At 36.3% G+C, this 26,289-nt stretch overlaps 1 protein-coding gene across 3 annotated transcripts; it reads right to left on the bottom strand.

The window, feature by feature from the left end:
* Positions 1–1,772: 1,772 nt before the first annotated feature.
* camk1gb (calcium/calmodulin-dependent protein kinase IGb) lies at positions 1,773–23,942 on the bottom strand. Of its 3 annotated transcripts, none has more exons than XM_077217936.1 (12): positions 23,921–23,942; positions 17,008–17,119; positions 11,313–11,438; positions 10,522–10,596; positions 10,302–10,440; positions 10,071–10,194; positions 8,406–8,481; positions 7,647–7,759; positions 7,435–7,513; positions 6,284–6,371; positions 4,256–4,593; positions 1,773–2,790 (listed from the first exon to the last, which is right to left on the bottom strand). In XM_077217936.1, the coding sequence occupies exons 2-12, from the start codon at positions 17,091–17,093 to the stop codon at positions 2,724–2,726; spliced, it is 1,311 nt and encodes a 436-aa protein (XP_077074051.1). In that variant the 5' UTR covers positions 17,094–17,119; positions 23,921–23,942; the 3' UTR covers positions 1,773–2,723. The 3 variants fall into 3 exon arrangements, with proteins under 3 accessions (XP_077074051.1, XP_077074052.1, XP_077074050.1); XM_077217937.1 differs by lacking the exon at positions 23,921–23,942 and adding an exon at positions 20,983–21,028; XM_077217935.1 differs by lacking the exon at positions 23,921–23,942 and adding an exon at positions 20,488–20,640.
* Positions 23,943–26,289: the final 2,347 nt, after the last annotated feature.

Here is a 26,289-nt window from a genome sequence, read left to right as displayed (position 1 = left end):
ACTGTAACATGGGAAGAAACTCATTTCTGTCACAAGTGTTTGGCATGGTAATGGATATGACAACGTTGATATGTTTGGTCTTGGGGGAATAGATACACTGCCGATGTTGTTGCTGCTGCAGAGCAAGTACGGGACTTTCTACTGCCAATACACACTTACATAAGACATGCTGTGCAATATAGCATACATGAATTACCCGTAGCAGATCTATACAGGTGGAGCTGGGGAAGGTGGAGGATTTCTGAAAGCGCACTGCAACTGCCAAGGCAAATGCTGACCAAGTATTGAAGGTTGAGCAGCTCATTGGCTACTGATACAGCAGGAACCAATCAGCCGTGCCCTATAGAGAATGATGTGATTGTTAGCAGATTGAGTTAATGACTATCAGCCTCCACCATCTAGAGTTTCATGACAGAACTTTGTATTTAACAACAATAAGACTCAGAACAATGTCGACATATGCCAATTGCCAATGCTTACTTATGAGATTGTTTTAGTAGTTTGATGTCAATCTGCAAAGTGCAAAGCTAAATATAGGCTAAGTGAGCTGAACTGGGGCAGGGGAAAATGAGCACACACACACACACACACACACACACACACACACACACACACACACACACACACACACACACACACACACACACACACACACACACACACACACACACACACACACACACACACACACACACACACGCGTGTGCACACACACACACACACACACACACACACACACACACACACACACACACACACACGCGTGCACACACAAACACACACATACACACACACACACAGACGCACACTATCACACGCGGACACACACACACACACACACGACTATGCTCAAAAATGCTGTTTAATTAAACTTTTACAGTAAATGCACCTATGAAGCTCAAACATGCTGTTAGAGTGAATATTTTAAAATGCATATACCCCAAATTATTTGAATCAAACATTGAAACATGCCCTATAATGTAAAAAAAGCCAAACATTTACTTTTTATATTATTTACCACGTCTTCAGTAAACAGGTGGCAGTAAATGACAGTAAGACCAATCGTAATGTCAGCGGTGTCAGTGTGTCCTCATGCATTAGTACACACTCAGCAGAAAGATGACAGTGATGATAAATAAGTCTCATGCTAATCTGAGCTCAGGTGAGGGACCTGCATAACGTCTACAGGTCAGTCAGGAGTCCAGGTCACATGCTGTATTGAGGGCAGTCATTATTTGTTTACTGGGACCATCTAAAAGTTTCAATTATCACAATATTTGAATGTAATGTCAGTAAAGATAAGATGCATGTCAGCCTTAAAATAACAGGTTTTAAAGAGAACATATTTTAGGTGTTCAGCTTTTTATAGTGCGTAATATTGCTGTTTGAGCATGAAAAAGGTCTGCAAAGTTACAAAGTCACACTGAAATGCCTTGATTGTAGTCTTGAGTTTTCTTCCGGTAATGAACATCTCACAATATTCCTCATTTAAATATTTCCCGCCCAAGGACCTCGCAAATAAAGGGACGAGGCTTTGCAGGACGATATTGAAATTCACAGTTATGGTAAGGGGCGTACATTTCACAAACACAATCATAGCGATTGACCAATCACAACACACCCGTTTTTTTAAACATTCAAGCATGAAAATCTAATCTACTGTAGTAGACACTAAAAACAAATTTAAGACTTTGTGAAAGGACATAATATGGCCTATTTCATTAGATCTAAGCATGCAAAAAAGTACAAACATAAGACCAGTAAGAAAACTATAAGTGATAAAACTGAGGGTTTATTGGTAAAAATATTGCACAAAACTTTGACAGTATAGCAGCCTACACAAACATAAACTCTTTCTGTAGTTCAGAGGACATTATATTATAATCTCTTACAAGATAATTAGTCAAAACTCACAGTACAGTGTTTCTAACAGTGAAGTTCATATGTGTCACGTATAGTACTATAATAGTACTGCAATATAGTGCACGAAACAGGGGCTATAGTCTTACAATGGTGGTGGGAAAAGGCGTTAAATGATTTTAATCTGCTTTATTATGACAAAAATATATAATGAATAAACATACAATAATAATGTCTGCATTAGAAAAATAAACCACTCTAGATAAATTACCAAAAAACAACGACAACTATTTAACGGATAAATAGAAAGGCTGGAACTTCAGTTGGGTAGTTTCTTATTCCAGCGATGTACAATCTAATATCGATAGGTCCAGCTTACAGTGAAGCAAAAGTGTTTTACACATTATTGCACATTACAAACTAGCCATTCATTACAGAGAGTTTATGTACAAAAGCACAGAATTAATACTCCTCACACAAGCGTCCAGTAACACGGACCCCTGCTCCAAATGTTTTAATACAGAGACATTAATTGTCCTTGAAAATGTAAAAATGTTTCCTCGAGGGAAAATACAAAATTTGAGGTTCAGCACTTGAAGTGTAACTGTATCTGCTTTTACAGGGATACTGTGTCATGAGTGTGTGACAGGCTGTATTTGTGCTCTGTGAGCGTGTGTGTGTGTGTGCAGATATGGAGGCACTCCTCTGAACTTCAGTATTTCTGTGAAAGGTCACAGACCTGAAAGCCAGCACGAGAAAGTGAGGCATATACATATATATATATGCGTATACTGTATGTGTTATTAAACAATCAAGCTGTCAGCTTTACGTGTCAAAAATCACATAATTCCAAAGCAGCCAAATCACATGACAGAGCAAACGCCAGTCCGCAGGTTCGGCCCGCTTCGGTTGGAGTTTCTTTTTGCATACCTGAAGAATTTAAAGTACATAATTAGAGTTAATCAATCAATGGATAAAAACAAATTATGTTGCACATTTTTCTCCTTTTATATCCTGTTTCACTCAAAAATATTTCAGATTATAGAGGGGAAAAGGCAGTGTTGTTTTTGTACTGTTAATCTGCAATTATAGTATTTATTAATATATATTTTTTTGTATAAAATTCATGTTTTTTTTATTTCAATTTTAAGTTTCTGTTTAGCTTTAATTTTGTATTTTCTGTTTTAGTCATTTTAGTACTTAACATTATTTCAGTTAGTTGCAAAGGCAACATTTCTATTTTGTATAAATATCTAATATTTATATTTCATTTTATTTAAGCTCTATTTTAGGTTTAAAAAAAGTTTTTGTTTTAGTTAACATTAACAACACTGAAAATTGGTTATGAATAGCACATTAACTTTAAATCTGGTTCTTACAGCTTTTGGCAAACTCAAACACTCATGATATCCACTAATAATAAGTCAAGGTTTCTCGCACCGATTACATTGTCATTTAGTATTGCATGACCATTTTTCAGTTTTCGCCACTGTACCTTTAAGATGTAAATGAGCTCTATTATGATTGGCTAGCCTTCTCGAATGTGAAATGGGTAACTATGCTCACACTAGGGGGCCGTTTACATCACACTGTTATTAATTAAAAAAATGAACTTTTTACGCATTTTCACCATTCATTTACACGACAACTGCGTTTTGGGGGCCCCAAAAAACACAAACTTTTGAAATCAGGTTTCAAAGTACGTTATTGTCTCCATATTAACAACTAAAATGCGAATTTGCGAAAACGGTGTCTTCATGCGCATGCGTATTACACGTTCAGTTTATAAGCGAGTGTTTCTTTACAAAGTGTCGTCGCCATCTACTGGCCAGACACCGAAATACAGCGTTCGGTAACTCTTTGTTTTAAGGTGACGTAGTTACACATTACTACATGTGCTTTCTATAGTAATAACAGTAAATTATGCATAATTACAAGTAACTAACCCTAAACCAAACCCTAACCCTGACTCAAGAGTAAGTTCATGTAGTTAATTAATTTTACTCAGTACTTATTTGAGCAAGTACATTTTAACTACGTCACCTTAAAATAAAGTGTAACCCAGAGTTTTTAGTTATTTTTGCAGATCTGAGTGAATGAGGATCGTTTTGACAACGTTGGTGCCTGTGCGTGAAAAAAAAGCTAAGGAAACACTTTAGTACATCGTTGTACTTAGTTAGTCTCCCAGACTAGCTTAGGGTGGTTTAAGCATTTTGTTTTTCATCAGGTACAGTATGTAAACATAGGAGATCATATGTTAATATGCTCATGGTTGACAAGGTGGTTTCTGAATATTTTCATTGCTTAGTTGCAAGTTTGAGTGTTAGAGTTTTAGTAAAAATGATCAAACAAAGATCTGTTTTCCATGACATGACCTTTAAACACAAACACATACCCATTTAGATCAGCTGGCTCCGAGTGATACACATGTTTGCCCTTCTCTGCAATGGTTAGGGTCCCAACATGAGTGGTCTCGCTGTGACTGACCCGGATCGGGTGGTACTGACTCTTTGCCTCGGTGGAGCCGGACGGCACGTTCATCTGATGACTGGGCTCGTGGTCGTTTAGTTGCGGGGTCTCAGCGATCTGCTTCTTGCGGACGGATTCAGGTGTGGATGTGGCGATGACCTTGATCTCAGGCACAGTTGGCGGGATGTGTTTCAGACAGGCCTCAGAGTGGGCCAGCTGCAGCTTCTTCATCTGGCGAATGGCCACTGTAGCGTTGAAGGCTTGCTGGAGGGACGAGATCAGGATTTCAGATAGTCAGTATAGTGCAGGAAAGAACAAAAGCTAACAGACAGATTCAGTACCACATTTTTTAGTGCCTAATCTCACTTTGATTGTATCTTGAAACGTGAAGTAAAATGAAAAAGAAATCAATGTATTTTAACGGTGCACAAAAAAAATAAAAATAAATTCTGTGAACGATAGACCTGTGCGATCTACTATATACACATGCAGTTTACAAAATGAGAGTACTGTGTCCCATAATGCAGTGCACTTCCATTACCAGCGTGACATTTAAATGACTGTAAAATATGTAACGACTTCTCATTTGAAACAATATGAAAAACCATACCAGTATGCAGCACAGTATGCATTTAGCAGTGTGCTAAATATGCAAATATAATGTTTATGTTCGGAATTGGACACTGGTTTACTAACTAAATATTATAACTGTACTGTTATTCATGAGACCAGGCATTATAATATGCATAACAAGGCATAATTAAGGCATTACAATAATATTAGAATGCATTATACACACTGAAAAAAAGTCGCTGTTTGGATTTAATCAGGCAAATGTTTAAGGATCATTATTGCAGGGATTATTATATTTCTAGCATGTTATATGTTTGGCAACAGTTCTTCTAACACCATTTCACGAGTTGTTGTCAGCCTACACTTCACATAATAGGCCTGGGCTTCATTTAACAAACTATGATAGTTTCATCAAATGGTAAACAGTGTATCAATATAGACTAAATACAAGTGACTTGTATTCTATACTATACTCACCATTAATGCTAATTTTGGTGCTGGTTTTGTGCCGTGCTTTGTGGGCAATTAACATGCATTAGTTCAACGACGCAGATTCAGATCGCTTCATAAATGTAACTTCGTCCATCCTTGTAATTTTCAAACGGTTTATTTATAAATAACCGGAAAATTACCGCTCCACTTCACATTGTCCAATGAAATTTTAACTTGTTGTGCCAGATAACGACCAGTCGGTGTATTATACATGACAAACAGGCTTCAACGAATTATGTAATATTTTAAAATATGTGATAAGTGCATTTTAATTGAATAGACACACAACCTTTTATTATAGAAAAAAAAAGTTTGAGAAGGGCACTTTTGAGTAATTTTGAAATTTTATTTAAATTTTTGCTTGCTTTGGGATGTGCTGGAGGAGACTTTATAGAGTGCTGGACTCTTGCATTGTCAATACAAGATTTTGAGAACCTCTTGATATAAATGAATGTTGCAATATTATTTCCATCAAGAGGTGGATCAATTTCTGTTGCCAAACATATAACATGCTAGAAACATAGTAATCACTGCAATAATGACCCAATCATAGACTCTTAAGCATTTGTCTGTTTAAATCCAAACAGCGAATTTGTTTTTGGCCGGGAAGTATGTAAAGGCATGAAGTGTTTTCATAATATATTTTTCTAGGCCACTGATTTGATCACAAAAAAAAAAAAAAATAGCCAATTAAACCTTTAGATGTCTCTAAGCGTAAAACAACTAAAACTAACTAAAACTGGTCTGTTCCAGATATTCACAAAGGCAAGACGGATGACCAAATCAACGACTTCAATTGTGTAATCAGACCAGAGATCATCTGAAAAACCCAACTGAGACTAAACCACAGGAGACAAACGCCAACCAGAGTTATGAAACATGACTTTACCTTCCACTTGGACTTGGCAAAGTTTTTCTGGATCTGCTCACTGACGGAGTGGTAAATGTCCTGACTCCGGGCCGTCTTTCCTATAATCCTGCAGGTCAAAGCTGGATTTAAAACCAGAGCTGGTGGAAAACAGGAGGATCTTGTTTCCTCTTTTAACCAGACTTTAAGACAGTTTAGTCCAGTTTAATCTAACAACTGTGGATCTCATGTCTGATTCCTGCACTTCAATGAGATTATACGGAGAGCAAACAGAGATTTTTCATATCAAGTCAAGTTGGAGATATCAAAACAAACTCAATATTTCTCATCAAATTAAGAGAGAATTATCAGCGTTATTGTAATACAATCAATTTTTTAAAACATTTTAAATATTTTGAATTCTTTTTATATTATGCTTTCACACTTACATTTCATTTTAAGTTTTGGAAATTTTGCAATGTTTTTTGTAATTTTTATTAGTTTTTGTGTTTTTAATATTTCTATTTAGCTTAATTTTTTAAATTTTAGTTTATTTTTTTTATTTAAAACTTGTTTTATTTCAGTTAGTTGCCAAGTTTAAGTTTTTCATCCAATATACATATTTTATTTTATTTCTGCTTTATTTCAATTTCTGAAAAATATTTTTATAGTTTTAGTTAACAAACAACCCTGATCTGCGCTATACTTTCCATATTACTTTTATAGTTCTATACTCTGTGTCAAAAAAGGTTAAAAAAAACTTTTTTTTTTTTTTTTTATGAGACATATGAGAAAAATGTATACATAAATTAACCAGCAGATATTTGTTAAAGGGATAGTTCACCCAAAAATATAAAGAGATCATAAAGAGATAGTAAACCAAATATGAATTAAGTGGTTAAATCCAAGACTTCTGAAGAGACATGATTGCCTTATATTATGAACAGATTTATTTCAGGCTTTTATGTACATAAACATTGATCATCGAACATGCATGATATGTAGTGCATTCAAATTTGGTAAACGGAAACTCGAGAATGAGAACCAATGAGATTCATTCTCACGCATCAAGCATGTACAGAACGACACAAGGGTGAGTAATTAATGACAGAATTTGCATTTTTTGGGTGAACTATCCCTTTAAGGCTTTGAAAGAGCAACATGATCAATAAAAGTGTCCTGCGGTCACTCACCAGGGGTGTCTGAGAGCCTGTTCTGTGTCGTAACGCATCTTAGGATTCTTCTGCATCATGTTGCGGATGAAGTCCTTTGCTAGAGAGATAATAATTATACATGAGGTTAAGGGCTTCTAGATACAGGTGTGTTGTACAGAATCATAAGAGAGGTTTAGATCAATCTGATAGCAGTAGGAAAGTAAAGAATGGTTGTATTATTGGATGCTCACCAGACTCAGAGATATCATCCCAGAAGGGTGAGTCGAACTCGTACTGCGCCTTCATGATTTTAGAAAACAGACGAGTCTCGGTTTCTTCGTAGAAAGGAGGATATCCACAGAGACTGTGAAGATAAAGCACAATAAATAACATTTTATATTGATGCTCCACTTTAGACATTCTAATAGCTATAAGTAACTTTGCAACTACATGTCAACTACCAGTCATTAGAGTATTAGTACTGTCTGCTTAATATCTGCTAACACTTTATTATGATGTTTGCTGAACAGACATTCTACTGACTATAAGTACATTTGCAAGTAGATATCAGCTTATTTTACGAACCCTAACCTAAGTTTACAAATACTCTAATGAGAGTTACTTGACATGTAGTTGCAAATACACTTGAGTTAGCAGAATGTCTTTAGTGGACTATTGAAATAAAGTGTAACCAAATAAATTAATAAAAATTTAGATTTCCACCAGGGGGCGCCGTGTATTTGAGAGCGTAATACATGTGTAATACATAGTACAATTTGTACATTGTACTATGTATTCTGTGTGACCTTAAACAGCACAGATAAATGACCTCGTTCTGAATCAAACCGCTAATCTGTCAAACAGTAAGCTTTAGGTTTCCAATTTAAGAACCTGGCATCTGTTTATCACTCTCTGTAAATAACAGTGCTGTTTACAGTCCAACTCACTTGGTAGTGTGGAGTGTGTTTTGTACAAAATCAGTTTTCTTAGAAATGACAATTGTGACTTACAGGATATAGGTGATGACTCCAATAGACCAGCAGTCAACGGCTTTACTGTAGGGTTTCTGAGCCAACACTTCAGGGGCTGCGAGGAAGTACAAATACATACACTTTTATTTTCTTGAATGTCTCTGGTTTTATAGTGCAAGATTCATCAGTGCACATTATAAAAAAAAATTAAAAAATGTTAATTGAAATAATGCTGCAATAAAATTAATAAACGGAAAAAAAAATAAGAGTAATACATATTAATACATATTAATACAATTTGTTATACATTCAACGGTTCAACTGTTCATGTTATATCAGGTCCATTAAATACTGCCATTAAATAATATTAACCTTCTAGTGTTGTTCGGATCTTTTTTCTTTTTTTCTTTTTACTTAATCAGAATGGTATTTTTGTGATTTTTTTTAACTTAATCAGAATGGTATTTTTGTGATTTTTTTTTTAACTTAATCAGAATGGTATTTTTTTTTTAACTTAATCAGAATGGTATTTTTGTGATTTTTTTTTTAACTTAATCAGAATGGTATTTTTTTTTAACTTAATCAGAATGGTATTTTTGTGATTTTTTTTTATAACTTAATCAGAATGGTATTTTTTTTAAAACTTAATCAGAATGGTATTTTTTTTAAAACTTAATCAGAATGGTATTTTTGTGATTTTTTTTATAACTTAATCAGAATGGCATTTTTTTAAAACTTAATCAGAATGGTATTTTTGTGATTTTTAAAAAAAAAAATTTTACTTAATCAGAATGGAATTTTTGTGACTTTTGCGGCAGTCGCTATGTAACCACAAAAAAAGAAAGAAATCGTGGACAAAAAAGCGAAATGTTCGTAAGAAATATATATTTGCACTTCTGTTGGTCGCGGTAAAAAATGACCGCCATAGGAAATGAGTGGGAAATAGGCACAATTCGAAAATACAGAGAATTCTTTGTGTGTACAATCTACAAATCAAATCGATGCAGAAAAAAGTGCACAGCAATGAAGAAGTGACACTCTAAAATATCAAGAGTGCAAATGTTTTTAAATTATTTTCGATAGGAAAAAAAATTATCACAATTATTGCATAAATATTCATTAGTACCATGAAATTCTCAAAATGCAAAAGAAAAAAATATTATTGAACAAAAATATATTACATTGATTTTACTGGGGGGGAAAAAATCAGGTTTTCGTCACCGGTGTTGGGTTTTGATGAACAATATTAGAATAACATATACAATCTTTGCCTTTAATAATGTATTAGTAAATGTTGACCTTAACATTAACTTAGATTAACAAAAGTATTGTTCATTGTTAGATCATGTTACATAATGTAGTTTAATACTGTTAACAAATGGAACCTTATTGAAGTGTTACCAATAAATAAAATGCATAAAGATTACGAAAATAACACTTTTTTTTATAATATTTTAAAAATCTAAATAGAATAAAATTAAATAACTTTTCTGCAGCACAGAATACGCAGCATACTTTTCCTAATCCCAATGGATAAAATTCATATTTATCACTGAATGCTGTGCATCACTCAAAGAAACATCACATTACCGAAGTTAAATATGATGTGGATGCAGTTTCACGGTGCCTTTAGAGATCATGAATCAAAACCAGCTGCCTTTTGTGCTTTTACATTAACCGGCTGTCAATGGCTATCATTCTCACCGACATATCCCGGAGTCCCACAGGCCGTGGACATGACGCCATGCTCTTCCATCTTAGAGAGGCCGAAATCACTGACCATGATCTTGGAGTTTTCATCAGAGCTGTAGTAGAGCAGATTCTCTGGCTAAAGATAGAATACAGATCCAGATCCAAGTCTTTATCTGCATATATGTTCAGTATATGCACATGTATTTCTATGCAGATGCTTGTGTGAATGTGGCGTCTCTGTACCTTGAGATCGCGGTGTACTATGCCGTTTTCGTGCAGGTAGCTGACTGCCTCCAGGACCTGTTTGATAACTTGACTAGCATCCAACTCTGAGTACATGCCCCGGTCCAGGATCCGGTCAAACAGCTCACCACCCGAAACTCTGACGGGATACGAGACATTTAACAACATGCTGTAAAGACTAGAAGAGCTGTGAAAAGCTTCAGTGGCTGATAATACTTACAGCTGCATGAGCAGGTAGTAATGCGTCTGACTTTCATAGAAATCCTCCAAGCAAACCACATTGTCGTGTTTGATCCTACAGACAAAAAAATGAAGAAGTTATTATAAGAAAATACAGTTATGCTGTTATAAAATCAGATAAATGTTGTTTTAAATGCATTTACAATATATTAAAATATATTATTTACACCATGGAATAAAACGATAAAAAAGGTCATTTAAACTTTTTATCTTAAATTTCTTTCCAGAATTCTAACTTTTTTCTCACAATTTACGAGTTTATATTTCACAATTTCACAAAATGTCAGAAAAAGATATAAACTCGCAATTGCGAGAATAAAAGTCAGAATTGCACGTTTTTTTTGTTGCCTTTTATTCTCAGAATCACACAAATGCAAGTTATAAAACCCAAATTATAAGATTTAAGACTTTCAGAAATGTGAGTTTATATCCCTCAATTGCAAAAAGTTAGAATTGTGATCACACAAATCAGACTTTATAACTTGCAATTGCGAGTTTTTATCTCAAAATTCTGTGAATAAATTGTCTAAATTGTGTGATATAAACTCACAATTTTGAGTTATACAGTCCGAATTGCGAGGCAATTTAGACATTTTTTTTATTCCATGGTGGAAACGAGCTTCCATAATTTCAATTTTAATTTTATAATTTTCATTTTAATTTTCATAATTCAGAATTTTCATAATTTCATAATTTGGGTTTCAATTTCTAATGTAGTTTCAATTTCAATTTCACTGCCTAGCTAAAAGCTAGAGCTGGTTTTATTCTTACATCCGCAACACGGCGATTTCATTCTCCAGGTTGATGTCCCTTTTGTTTTTCTTCTTCACACACTTCATAGCAAAAAGCTTGCCTGTTTTTCTCTCCTTCACCATGAAGACTTCTGAGAACGCTCCCCTAGAGAAAGCAAAGAGAGAAAGATGGGGGTAAGGTCGAATGTGCAATCGCCTGGGATGATGTTTTTCTGAGCGAGAGCATGATCTTGGTTTATGTGTTGCCGGTGTGACTCGTCCCCCTGAGAGTAAAACAGATTTTAATGAAGGCGAGGATGTGAACCATCCATTAATAACAGCTAGAAATGTGAAAAAGGCCAGGGCTCTGGCGAGATCTGCTATGAAGCAATGTGTGAAGCAATTACTATTAGTGCAAGTGATTTTATAATTGTAGGTAAACACATGTATCAATTAGCTAAAAGCATGGACAATAAAACAAGTGAAAAAATGCCTAGCAACACCCTAGAAACCATTCAGAACATCTTAGCAACATCTGAGAAACTAATCAGAGCACAGACTCAGACAGTGCACTAAATTTACAAACTAATTGCGTAACCGGATAATTTAAATAATCAGTGAAATATGGCTGGGTGGTTGTAGGAGCTTTGGAAGATCACCTAAAGCACTTAATTTTCTTTTCTCATGCCCTCCTCAGAAGTAACCTGAAATAGCTGCCCTGGGACGAAGATTACATGTGCAATCCCTTACGCAACGGAAACGCTAATGGCCTGGTATCCAGGTGCCTCGACAAACACAGGCCTGCAAGCGGGCGGGCGCCTGGCACTTCCTCCGACGGAAAGAGGATAGGTTACAATTAGCATCAGGCTATAAAGAACAGCTGCTGAGATTACGCATCACTGCTTTAAATCTTCACATTATTCATGTAACACTCTTATCATCACTGTTTAACTCTTTCCCTGCCAGCGTTTTTTGAAAAAAGTTGAATTTTTGACCATTTTCACAAACATTCATGGCCCCCAGAAAATGTATGAATACCTGAACAAACATGCAATATATCAAAAGAAAGAACAGAGCCTGTTTTATTCTAGCTCCATGCTTTCCTTTTTTATCAACATTTGAATGTGGGTAAATTTCATTAAAAAAGCAACATTTTGAGCTAAAAGCTGAGAAAATCGTGTTTTGTCAAAGACTACGATATATCCGTTGTTTCTGCTTCTTCATCGCCTCTATGTAATAGCGCCCCCTACCATATAACAGTGAAAACATGGAAAGCCAGAAATTTCCGTCAATGGTGGGGAAAGAGTTATATGCTGAAAGTTTTATTTTTAATCAGCATTTTTGTGTTGATTCATTTAAAAAGATCTGACGAAGAAACATTTAGCAGAGAAGTCAAACTGTAGCCTTTAAGATATTAAAGTCACCAAGAAATGGACAATTCTTTTTTTTATGGAATATTGCAGTATTTATCATAAAGGATTTATCCATGCACATCATTATTTATTTTTAAATTCATGTGCCTTGTAATCTTTAATCAAAATCACTTCTCCATCTTTCAGGGACATTTCTTCTCTTCTCTGATGATGAGGGCGGGGCAACCTGTCACTCATATTAGATCCACCAATAGCAAACCACAACCACGGACAAAATCAAGCCATTTGTTCTTGTTCAAGAAGCCGTTTCATTTGGATATACGTCACAATAGAGAAGAAAAGACGATCACAGCTTCTGTTTCATGTCGACTTTAAGATTTCTCAGAGAATATTTGAAAAACATTAAGAGAATATATATCTTGAAAATAAGTGTACTGGGTAATTTGAGTGTAAATCTCACTTAATTTATTATTATTACAATATTTTAATAACATTTACTACTTAAAATAAAAAGCTTAAAGTTTGAAACTCCATGAATAGATATTTTTAAATGTTTAATATATATATATATTTTTTTAAATGTAGGTATTTATTTTTTATATAGCACTGAATTCATAATGCTTAAATCACGCCTGAAGTGCTACATCACACAATCTCGTCCTCCCACACACACACACACACACACACACAGAGCGTCACCAAACAAGCGTCTCCTGACACTGCCAGCGTCTGTCACATATTCACACAACACCTTTTCCTGCATTGAATGCAAGAGCTCAGAGATGTGTGTTAACCTTCACCTACGGTCAGGAGTGAATAATCCTTTAGAAAGTCCTGAATTCATTAAATACTGAGGATTTCAATGAAATGCATTAATAAATAAATATATAAAAACTAAATACAGCTCAAACTGAAGGTCAGTGCACAGAATGTGCCCAAAGGCTGAGAAAACTGCTAATGAAATACATAGAAATATGATTTTTCATCATAGAATCTCCGGATTAAGCCAATTTTAGATGTCGTACTTCATCCTGATGGAAGTCTGCTGAGGGATTGTGGGAGTTTAATTCGGGTTGTTTTTGTCAGAGGAAACCACTGTGCTCAACTCCCCACGGCCCATAATGCCCCAGTGGGGCCAGTAACACCCACAGGCAAGGGCAGGTTGTGACAGAGCTCTCTAGACACAGCAATTATCTCACTTTATGATCTGTGTGGACTGTAAACTTGTAAAAAAATTAAAATAAAGAGAGTTGAATGTGGTCTCAAACTGGGTTACTAAAACCCTAATATTATTTACTTGAATATTTACTTATAATATTTTCCTTACTTGAAATAAAATAAACACGAACTGAAGTCATATATATATATATAGACGATACGTGAGACGATACAAAACACGATATTTAGTTCACGAGACAATATTTTAACGCTTTAAAAATCCTCAATGACAAAATATATGAATTGTCTTTTATTCGTCTGAAAGTCACAAAATGCAAAACAATGCAGGTGCATTTTAAGATATTTTAACTAATCTAGGGCTGTGACACGATTATTTTGTTAATCGAGTCATCGGTCAATTATTTTGATGATTCTGATCTGGAAATGTATGCAAATTAGAGCATATTTAATTAGATAATGCCTCAACAACATTTCAGTTAACATGTAATACAAATATTGTTTGCAATTCTTAATGTAATTGCATTAAGTAGTGATATTTATTAGATACCCTTTTACCCTATTGTTTGGCCTTAATCAATAAAAATAATCCAGCATAATAATTTGCATGGAAATCGTCATCTGCGTAATAGACAGCACATTGCAGGCCATGCCCGGTAGATTATCGCAAAGCTGTTTCCATCCCGTTAGCTGTTCCCTGGTGCCTGTGATCCTTGTTTTTCCCTGTCTGCCAAAGCGATTAACACACTCCGGTCTAGAAGTGTCTTAACCTGTGCTTTACCCTTGAATCACCTACAGACGCAGGGCGACCTGAATGCTACAGACTCCACTGAATAAATCTCACACCCTCAACATGCAACATCGGCCAATCAAATGCACACTTTTGGATCACACTGTAACTGATTATTTAGTTATTTAAATTCCGTGAAACATGGAAACGAACGTCCCAAATAATGTTTGTGATGCTTGTACTTCAGGGACGAAACATTATTCTGCTTGGTGATCGCAGGACAGTCAGCAAAGGTGATGTACAGCTGCTCGTGTCTGCTGAGCTCACAGTATAGTCAGCTTTCTGCGCCCGCAATGACACAACCGGTTCAGGACAACAGGGGCGGATCATTGCTGTCTGCTTTACAGGCTGAGACCCATTAAGTGGCTCAGATGGGATAATGATAGCCTATAAGCTTAGAGATTTAAAGGTTATTCACTATCTAAATAATACACATATTTTTCCTCAAGATTAAGTATCAAGTGTCATCATCAAACAAAATAAAGTTTTTAAACAGGATTCCTGAATATTTCTCCCATCTGCTATTGGCTGGTCAAACAGAGTCCCGCCCCCAAACTCATGCAATTGGTTGAGTGAAATGATTAAATAAACAGAGCAATGTTATAATCACCATACTATGTAACACTTTACAATAAGGTTCGGTTTGTTAACATTAGTTAATATGAACCAACGACGACACACTTACTTAAACATTGATGAAATCAAACACTGTATCTGCTAATATTATTTAATGCAGCTGAACTGACAATTTATTTTTATTAACATTAACAAAGATGAATAAATACTGTAACAAATATATTGTGCATTGTTAGTTATTGTTGGTAAATGCATTAAGCAACGTTATCTAATGGGACCTTTTTGTAAAATGATACACAATAGTGTTTACCCTTTTAAAGGGATTTGAACTATGAAGGTTTACTTGGTTCTGAATATTAAACTGGGATAAAATAAAGTATTCAGTACAAAGAAAGTTAGATACATTCAATTAAAGTCCCCCTGTAGTCAATCATTTTATCCCTTAAAACCTTTTATAATAAAATTACATATTTAAATTACATATTCTTCATGCCTTAAAATAGCTTGAATGTAACTCTACACCCTTGCTTCATTTAGTATATGCAAATGAGCCCCGCCTCCACTCACTCACACCAGCTCAGACTACCTGATCCACTCGCTCAACTTTACTGTGGTAAACGCTACACAATGGCAAGTGGAAATACTGGTTTAATTCAGCCATACATGTTTGAACCAGAAACTGATTGAGAAGAAGTGGAAGAGTGAATTATACAGGCTACAAGTCCATGATTTAAAACAGTAATGCATTTTATTTATCGCTCTCTACAATGTCGGACACATAACGGTAATTAATACGATTAGCCTTTTTCTTGACTATGTTATCAAACAGCTAATAATGAATTGCTAATGTTATACAAACCTTGTTACCGTTCGCATCTCAGAATCAGACAGCTGCCTTTAACAATCAGTGTTCTTAGAAACGCATTGAACATCACAGAACGTCAGGGGAGAAAGGCATAGTTCCTCATAACATCGTAATATACATCATGTACATAATTCACCCGCTATATTGTTAAATATTGTTTATATTGTTTTTCAACAGAAAAATTTAGTGGGATAACCTGGATTATCTTGAGACTCCCTGTGTCAGAGCAATTAATGATATATGCCAAAGCCCCGCCCACACGTTGACATGATTAGTTACATGTTTCTGATGTAGAGAACAACTGCGATTTCAAACCACGTTTTTGAGACTGTCTTTGGTTCACAGCAGTTTTAAGGAGAAAATACTCATTAATGGTGTTGACTTAAGAATTAGCACATAGTTTGTCTTAAAGCATATTAAAAACACCTTTAAGTCAAATTTCCTTAATCAAAGAAAATCCAAACGAAAGGCTTAAAACGTAAAGACACAGTTAAAGCTGAAGCTCCTGAGGTTTTTCTGATGGAATCACTATTCTCCCAAATGCCGATCCTAGAATTATCCACACGGTGAAGTTGGGTAAACAATCTGGGTCAATCCTTTACCGGACACATTGGGTGAGGAAAATCAGATTTCGGGAAAATGTCTCCAACATATTTAAAATACTCAGGAAAATATTCAAACTTTGAGGTTTTTAAAATATTTATTTATTTATTTAATGTCCATGATAAACTCATTTTTAGCACAGAAATTTGTTTACACTTTTTAAAATCTAACAATCAGCTGCATGTAGAAAGTAAATTTAAGCTATACTTCATTAAAACAAAATGCCACTTGAGACATAAATACTGTCAGTATAAATTTACCACCAAAATAAAATATCCTACTGAAAAAAATGTTTATAAAACCACTCACAACTTTTACAATGAATAATAAGAGGAACTAAAGTTGTACTTACGATCCGAGCACCTCCATGAATTCAAACACATCCTGGATGTTATCTGTGCTCTTTTTCCAATCATAGTCGCCCTCCTTTCGCCCCATTTCTGTGTGAGCTTCTACAGGGATTTCTGAAGAGGATAAAAAAAGAAGAAACCTCTTTATTAAGTGACCAACAAAGACCTACGTCTGTGATCTGTGACAAAACATTTTTATGTACCTTTATTCCCAGCCAAATCCCTAATAATCCCTAACAGTCCAGGAGCCATTAGGCCTGATTCCAAATATAAATCCAATTAGAAATCCAAAACAAGAAGAAACATCAAAAATGCCTCAGGTTACGTCTGTAACCTGTTCCCTTAGAAAAGGGAACTCGCACTGCGTTGAATGACGCTTTGGGGAACGCCTCAGGGGAATCACAATCAAATCACGGCAACCAGATTGACCGGCGACAGCCCATGAATCATTGGCGTGCGACCTGAAAGTATAAAAGGGCGCCTTGCAAACATGATAATCACCTTATCGTCTGAAGGGACTGTTAGGCAGGACGGCCCTGAGGCATGGCGAAAAGACGCAGTGTCTCGTTCCCTGTTCTTCAACCGCCTGACAGTGGTCAAACCTATTTGGCTGTTCGTAATCAGGGCTCGCCTCCAGAGAGGCCCACTGAGGCCAATTGTCTGATTGGCCAGTGAAATAACAGTCGAGCACCCCATGTTGGGGCTCAGGATCAGGAAGGCCTGCTAAGGTATGTATAAGGTTGGTATACCCGTCATTCGAGACTCACTTAAAGGGTTAAAGAGGCCTACTAGGCCTGAAGCAAGTCAGTGCTGTCAGCCATCTTCACACTGCTAGGGATTCGCCCATCAGGGAGGCCTGGTCGGGCCTACTAGCTGATAGCAAGTCTATTCTGCTACAAACGCCTCATGTCGGTGGATCCGGGCAGAGTATGGGTTCTTCCATGCCCTCTCGATCTCCGTGTGAAGATCAGGAAGAAATGAAAGGCTCGCCTGAGCTGGTGGTCTATGGCCGGTGAGAAACCGATCGTCAAGCCTGCCACGAACAGTCTCTCCCCTAATGCGCTGCCAAAGCTGCAGTCCGCCAGCGGCGCGTCCCATAACATCCACCAGCTCAGCATACACAGGGCAGAGTGGCTGAGAGGGTTCAGGATCTACCTGATTATCACCCTCATCATCCATCTCCTACTCGTCCTGAACAGTAGGAGGATAGTCTCTGTCATCCACCTGTAACTCACCCTCGGCAGCCGCCGAATCGTCTGAGAGGTTTACACCCCTCTCAAGGCGATCGGCGAGATCCTACTGGGAACCCCATGATGCAAGTCGCCACTCTGCCTCGGCACGAGAGGGACCTGAACCACGAGGTCCAGATGCTGAGCACTCCTCACTCGAGAAGAATATTTTGGGTACGGGTCAGCACACTTCTGAAAACAATCAGCCTTCCCTGTGCGTTTCATTTTTAAATTTATCTTACCGTAATCCTTCAGCGTTTACAAACAGAGCAGTCGCACGCTACTGATTCATGGGCTGTCGCCGGTCAATCTGATTGGCGTGATTTGATTGTGATTTCAGACACCTGTCACGCCTGAGGCGTTCCCCAAAGCACCATTCAACGCATTGCGAGTTCCCTTTCGAAAGGGAACTCCTTTGGATCTTTTAAGGTTCCAGGTGCAAAGCAGAAACCACCGTAAGTCAGCTCATTTTTCAGCTACTGACGGGGAGTCGATGGCTTCACTCGTGTGTTCATCTAACAGCTTTAGTTTTAGTGTGTCACTGACCTGTGCCGAACTCCACAGCTCCTCATGGGCTGTCCTACATAGCTTTAGGACGGCTGTCAGAAAACACTAATCAGGTTTTGGCTGGTCAGTGTACAGACAGGTAGATGTGCGTCTATGTTTTTTTTTAGTTTGAGTTTGAATTTGAGTTTAGGTGACTTATGAGATTCTTTTGGCAATTTCTATGAAATATCTATAAATAAATCTGGTTGTTTTAATTGGATTTTATTTGGAGAAGGTGGATTTAGTCTAAACTAGACCTTACACCTCTGCAAGCCCAACTCAAAGGTGTCCACATGCCTCTAAATGATTGGATGTATATTTGATAAAGTCATCATCCTCAACAAAACGCATGTACATCGAACTCAAGCCCATCAACTGCACACAAAGTCAGCAGAAATTGCTCATTTTCACCATGTCTATTGTGTTTATTTTGAGGTAAAATAATATTTATTTTTTCTTCATAATAGGTGTTCAAACATACATGCGATCCAACAAAAGTGTCATTTCTAACATATAAAGACTTCTCTGGGATTAGCACTGAGTTCTGGTGAGTTCTGGAAAGCTTTGCTCTCATTCCACTTATATCACGGGTTAAAGACTCTGATCTTCTGAGTCGACCTTAAAACAATTACCTCCCTGATGAGTTCATGAGGTCACATGGAATTTATAACTTCAATAGCCAAAAATATCCATAATCTGCCACTTAGAATGTCATTAAGAACAATGAGGTGAAAAAACTCTACTAGACCAGTAGTACACAAATTAAGACCAGTAATAGACAAATTAGGTAACCAAGAGAAAAAAGAGCATCAAATTAAGACGCAAAAATGGACTGCAAGTCTAAAAAAAAAAAACCCCACCATGGTTGCATGCAGTCATTACGTCAATATGTCATAACGAACGATAGCTAGGCTATATATGGTTTAAAGCATAAGGCATATGACCATCGCCATATGTTAAACTACAGATTCATAAAAATATATTATTAATTTATAAAATAAATGCCCCATATAATACTTATTAAAATAAAAACATTTAAATGAAGACAAAGATTTAATATATTAAATTCCTTTAATAAATAATAAATTAATAATAAATTAAAATGAATTAAAATGTCATGCATACGCATTCATTTAAAAAACAAACAAATAAAAAATTTAACAAATGTGTAAAATATATATATTTATTAATTTCTTGACTTTTTTCAAAAGGTTCAAAACAAACAGTACCAATTACAGTATACTCGTAATTAATTTAGTATATCATAAATTAAAATGCATCCTGCAATGCACAACACTGCAAACTAATCACACAAGAAGAACATAAATTTGAGCACGTGTCTGCCTTTGTCTTTCCTCTGCAGACCCTTTAATGTTTTAATGACCCTTTAACCCACACCCTCTGTGTGGATTAACACTCATATTTTGCTGCTCAGCGCATGAGACCAGCATAAACATAAACATGCAACTCAGCAAGGGTCATTAAAAACATGCATGGGCCGCGTGTCCTGGTGCAAGGTGTCCCATACAGTGACTGATGATCATATTGCATAATTCAAAGTATTAATCTACATATAGGCTACTCACGTGCACCTTTAAGCCAATAATACTGCGATCCATTAATCATCTTTCACAATGTGCATTCTTATGCTGCCTGCATGCATAAGCATAGGTGATTATTTTACAAAGAGACAGTTTTTGACCTTACCTTCAGGTCTGTAACTCCAGCAGTATTTTTGTCTCTTGCAGAAACTATCGAAGCTCAAGCAAGGACAGCATTGACATAGGAAGAGAGGCGAGGAGAAAGGTTGATGCGAAACGGACATTTGCAACGGGTCCGAAATGCAATGATGCACATTTATGTGCAATTAGTACAATTTGCAAAAATCTTTCATATGCACAATCCAAAACGAGCATTTAAATTTTGCAAACCGCTCAGTTAGAAGTTAATTTCTCAAGCAATTGTTGCGCGCACTGAAACAATAAAACTGTCAGATGAAATCGTCTATTTAAAAAAAAAAAACACTTTACATTACAATGTCCATATTGCATACAAATATAATGGATTGCAATAAATAATTGCACATTAACATGAACACTGTAATTTAAAGTGTGGCCTGTTTTTACAGCATTCTCAGTCTCGTCTTGTCTCTGTGGACAGGAATCGGGTTTACACGGGACAGCGTCCCGTCCTTTGACTTACCTAGAGAGGCAAGTGCGCAAAAGATGCCCTGCTCTGACTCTCCTGCCAAAAGCCCGCTGCAGTCTGGACAGATTAAACCCGTCGGGAGGAGCACAAATAACCAACAGGTTGAGATTACATGAGCTGTTAATGAAGGAGGAACGGCCAGCGAGATTCACAACGTCTCTTTCATGACACACCCACCCACCCACACACAAACTTGCCAATATGGGGTTTTCAGTGGCCTTTTCAAAACCAGTATCATGATAGCACAGGTGGTCAATGGGCATATACATCTTTTACATTTTATGACAGCACCACATGTACACAAAATTTCTTATTTTAAATAAAGACTAATTTTAACTAAAACAAAGCATTCACAAACAAAGAATTTTGAAGAAAATTCAACTTTAGCTACTTGATAAGGCTGTTGCTATAGATTTTAAAACTGATCACAGGTGAATGACCATTAACAAACACTGTATAGGCTATACAAAGACTCATATTATACAGGACTTGACAAACTGAGTACTGAGATGTGGCTTTATGTGCCGCACTTTGGGTCTGAGCACTAAATCTGCGGGAATAAGTCAAATTATGCGCAATACGAGCAATCATGCTCAAATTCAAGCCCTGTAAAAGCAACAATATTCATCCAGAGCAACTGAAATGAGTGAGTGAGGAGAGGCGGGTTTGTGTGTAACTCGGTGTGGGAAAGATGAGAGAGAGAGAGAGAGAGAGAGAGAGAGAGAGAGAGAGAGAGAGAGAGAGAGAGAGAGAGAGAGAGCTCATTAGCTCAGCTGGTTTGGGTGTTTGTTCTGTGGAAAATGAGTATTGGAAGCATTTCACATATTTCAGTATCTGTATGTGTAAAAACACAAATCTATATTTTTTACAACATTGCACTTAGTTTATTATTGCACTTGCCTTTTTAAAAGACTACAATTGTAATATATATATATATATATATATATATATATATATATATATATATATATATATATATATATATATATATATATATATATATATATATATATATATATATATAAAATTCAACCCGCCAAAGTCGGACATGTGTTACACGCCACTGCTGAAATACATTTGGTGGGTTGGTGGGTGTTAATGTCAATCTCTGTTACTATGAATGGGAGAAAATGCAATGCGCAATATGACGGAATAAGTATCGCTTTCTACATAAAAGAGCCAATCGGCAATTGGTAAAGTCATCGCGTCACTGCAGCTGCCGTCAGTGTTAGGCTCCAGCTTAAAAAATGCACATTTTTAAACATGATTTGAGCGTTTAGAAACAAAAATTTTGAGACAGTTATTGTCAGATTTCATTCAAATATGAAATTTAATCGTAAGCTTGGCAAACAGTTTTAGAGAATTTGATGTTTCCCCATTCAAAGAGATAAGAGCTGCACTTTCATGACTGAAATAGCTGCCCGAGAGACGTTTCAAAGATGGCAGCCGAGTGAAAGGACTTGCCTTAAAGGGACTTTGCCATGAAAACATGATGGAAATGGCACTAAAAACATTATATGACAATAAACCAAACTTGATTTTTGTAGTTTCTGAAAATGAGAGTGGTGTTTGCATGTGTAAAACTCCCACGCCACAATGCCATTACACTGCTACATGGTTGCGAAGGTGTTCTGAGTGCTACTGTATTCAGCACATTGCCTTGTGGCTGCTACAATGGAACAAATCTGGTCTCTGTATGACTCAGGACTGTGAAATTTGTTCACCTCCATGCAATTCAAGTCCAATCACTTAAAAGAATGTGCACTCTATGATTCTCCTCAATAAGATCCACAATATAAGTGCAGCACTTATTATAAGTGCACCAACCTATAACTTCCATTTACACAGACATATTACACAGATGTGTGAGTCATAGTAATATGGTACGGGGACTTTATTGCTAACCCGAATGCATGTGAAGGTCACAAAAAACATGTCCAGGTCACATTTCACACCAAAATCAAAAGAAAAAGGACCATTCAAGTGTTTTAGTTTTCTCTAGTTTTCCCTAGGTCACTTGTAAGGGAGTACGGTGAGCTCAATGAGAGATTATTGCATGTGACCTGTTGGGCCAGTCAGGATAATCCCATAAAACACAGTGTGACACTTCCTCCTTTAATAGGCTTGAGTAAATCTCAAACACAAATTTTAGTTCTCTTATTACTGGACATGCAACAACATTAAAGACCACTGTCTACAATAAAAATATGAATAGAATTTATAGAATTTGATATAATATAAATATCATTTGTTTACTTTTTGTTTTTACATACATTATATATATATATATATATATATATATATATATATATATATATATATTTAATAATTCACTGGCAGTCAAGTTTTTTTATTTTAGAATAAAAATATTTCTTGTGACAATTATGCTCCAATTAATTATGCACTTGACCAATTCTCATTATTTTTAAGCAAAAATAAATAAAAACAGATCTTATTAAGATCTTATTTTTTATATTATTTAAAATGTAATATGTATTTTGAACTTTAATGTATTATATATATATAAACAAATATACATTTTATTAATATCAAAATATAGCAATGTGTAAAAATAAAACAGTAACATTTACATGATTATTAAAAATCTAGATTTTGAATCTAGATCTAATACTTACTGATAATTTATTTGAAATGTAATCAAAACTATTAAAGGTTTTAATATTTTAATTTGAAAAGTTGTAAAATTGAAGAAAAAAATACAATTTCATTGTAAAAATGTTTGTTTTATAAGCAAATTCATATGTATGCACAACTATTTGTCTACAAAACTATTTGTCGAACACAATTTCAAGCATTTAAGCAAAAGCCTTAATATCAAAAGGGTTTTTACAACCATGTGAAACAAATTCAGTCAAATGTGTCCAAACCTCTGCCTGGCACAGAAGATAATTCGAGGTTTCTTCAAGCTTACCTTTGTGATGCTGTTTTTTGTTGACCAGTGCTTTGTGTTGCTTGATGAAGTATGATGGCATCGCTGGCAGAACTGTGTCCGATGGCAAACGTTACGCTGCAGGACCGGTGCAAGTCTGACTTGTTTGCAAGATTTTGTCGTACAGTATGTATCCTGGGAGGGATGATGAACCTGGGTGAGACAGTTCTCTCATTAAAACACTCTGTGTACGGTGTTGCCATGGTGGGGAAAGGAAACATGGGAGATAACCGGACATGAAGATCTCTAGACAGTTCTGTTTCAGGGAGGATGATTTGCGTAAATGGGAATAAGAATATGGAGACGAGGAACCTGTTTCCACCTAAGTTTCATAGAGGTTTTCATATTCACTTTCGGAAAATATCTAACACCCAGTGCCATGAACAGATATCACAAAGAACATTTGCTAGATATTACACACAAACATCTGCAATGAAGTCAAATAAAAATTACACAGTTATTATGATAGTTTGATTACAAAGTACAGTATATTTGAGACTATAGTCTATATACTGTAGCGTAGATCTGACTATGTGAGACTATAGTTTGAATTAATCCCCTTTTTTGGCAACAAAAAAGCAATTAATACATGAACAATCTTACGTATAGCCCCTTTAAATTAAAGTAGCCTATAAAATATATAAATATTGTTTTATTTTATTTAATTCTTTGTGATACACGTTTAATTAGAACTTTTAAAATAGAAACTTTGGTTTCACCAAGTTTTACTACGTCACGTTTGGTTTTGTATTCATGTCCATGTTTTATGTCTCTTATTTTGAAGTTGTCTCATTATGATGTTCCTGGTTTTGTCATGTGATTTCCTTATCCCATCATGTGATCCTGTCACGTGTTTCCCCTGTTCATGTGTCTTGTTTTCATTGGATCATTGTTTGATTGAGCACAGCATAGACATCATATAGATAGACGCCCTTTCGACCGCTACTGCCTATTGGTGCGGACGAGCCGTGGGGCCGCCATCTCAAACCGGTCACCCGCTCCGCTCAGTGTAATCTGTTTGGCAGGTGCAATGAGCTACCAGCGCATTTAATTAATCATATTTCACTGAATACCGAACTGATTTTCACGCGGGTTTTTTTTTGCTGCAAAGGTCATACAAGTAGCTACGATACAGGACACATTGAATATTTTGTTCACAAAATACCACCAATAGTACGGTAATGTTAAATGTTAAATCTTACTTGTGTAAAGTAATCCCCGAGTGATGGTTCGCCGATTTGAGCAGGAATATGCTGCACAGTGCTCTGGCATCTACTGCTGCTATGCAACGCAAATAGGAGTATGACCGGTTTAAGATGGCGGCCGCATTTCTTGCGCCACAGCGGCCAATAGGGCATCTAGTCTCTATATGATGTCTATGGCGCACAGGTGTCCCTCGTTCAGTCATTAGTCTCTGTGTATATATAGCCAACCCAATCTCACGTTAATTCGTACGAATTTCACGAGGTTGCTAATTCGTACGAATTTTACGAGGTTGCTAATTCGTACGAATTCATACGACCGCACTCGTACGAATTAGTAAAATTTTTGCTAAATCGTACATATTTTCACAGCCGTCCAATTCGTATGAATTCGTACAAATTACCTACCCCTGACCGCGCGCTGAAACCTAACCATCACGTGGGTTTAGACAAATCGTACGAGTGAAGTAGTACGAATTAGCCTCCTATTAATCACTCGTACGAATTGGTCGTCAGATAGCGTTGCAATAGCCCTCATGTTACCATTGTCTCTTGTCTTTGTCTCTGTAACCATTGTTTGATGAGTCCTTGTCTAGTCCAGGTTTATGTTCATAGTCAAGTTTAAGTCAAGTCTTTGGTTCTTCTTTTGTATTTGTTCACATTGGGCTTAATAAAACTGCACATGGATTCATCAAGCTTGCCTTCAGCGGACTTTTACATGGTACGATTATAACAAACTTTCAAACGGTACTATATATGGACCCGCATATGTACTCTCAGACTTTTGGTCCCGATTGCATGTGAAGATTCATCCCAGAGAAACTGGTGTTCTGGTCCAGTCAGTCACCTGAGATGGAGACTTGTGCAAACCCAACAGTCTTCTCGTTACGAGCTCTTTAAATGGTTCTGCTGGAGCTCTGTGGGTCTCTTATCAGGGGATATACTCACATAATTTGTGATCGCATCTATCTGAATCTGCTGTGGAATGATCGTTTAGTTCCTGGATTTCTTCCTGTTTTCCTTTGGCAGTAGTTCAGTCGTATTTGCGGCAAATCTCGCCTGCCAGTGCATCAGTCACTCTGCCAAGTCAAACAGCCCCTAAATAGATAAATGTGTTCGCAGCAGGACTCACAGTGACAGTCTTAAAAA

The sequence above is a fragment of the Siphateles boraxobius genome, unplaced genomic scaffold (assembly GCF_051911475.1).
Source record: "Siphateles boraxobius isolate OS27281-9 unplaced genomic scaffold, OSU_SipBor_1 77, whole genome shotgun sequence".
Classification (NCBI taxonomy): Eukaryota; Metazoa; Chordata; class Actinopteri; order Cypriniformes; family Leuciscidae; genus Siphateles; species Siphateles boraxobius.
Note: the sequence above shows the minus strand (reverse complement) of the source record. Positions and strands in the feature narration are given on the sequence as shown.

Excerpts from the sequence above, each read along its gene's own strand:
- camk1gb (XM_077217935.1), bottom strand. The coding sequence starts at position 20,605 with ATGTCCGTTTCGCATCAACCTTTCTCCTCGCCTCTCTTCCTATGTCAA. Across the intron at positions 17,120-20,487 it reads CTGGAGTTACAGACCTGAAG|AAATCCCTGTAGAAGCTCAC; the intron begins GTAAGGTCAAAA and ends TATCCTCTTCAG. Across the intron at positions 6,372-7,434 it reads CAGGCTCTCAGACACCCCTG|GATTATAGGAAAGACGGCCC; the intron begins GTGAGTGACCGC and ends TTTGACCTGCAG.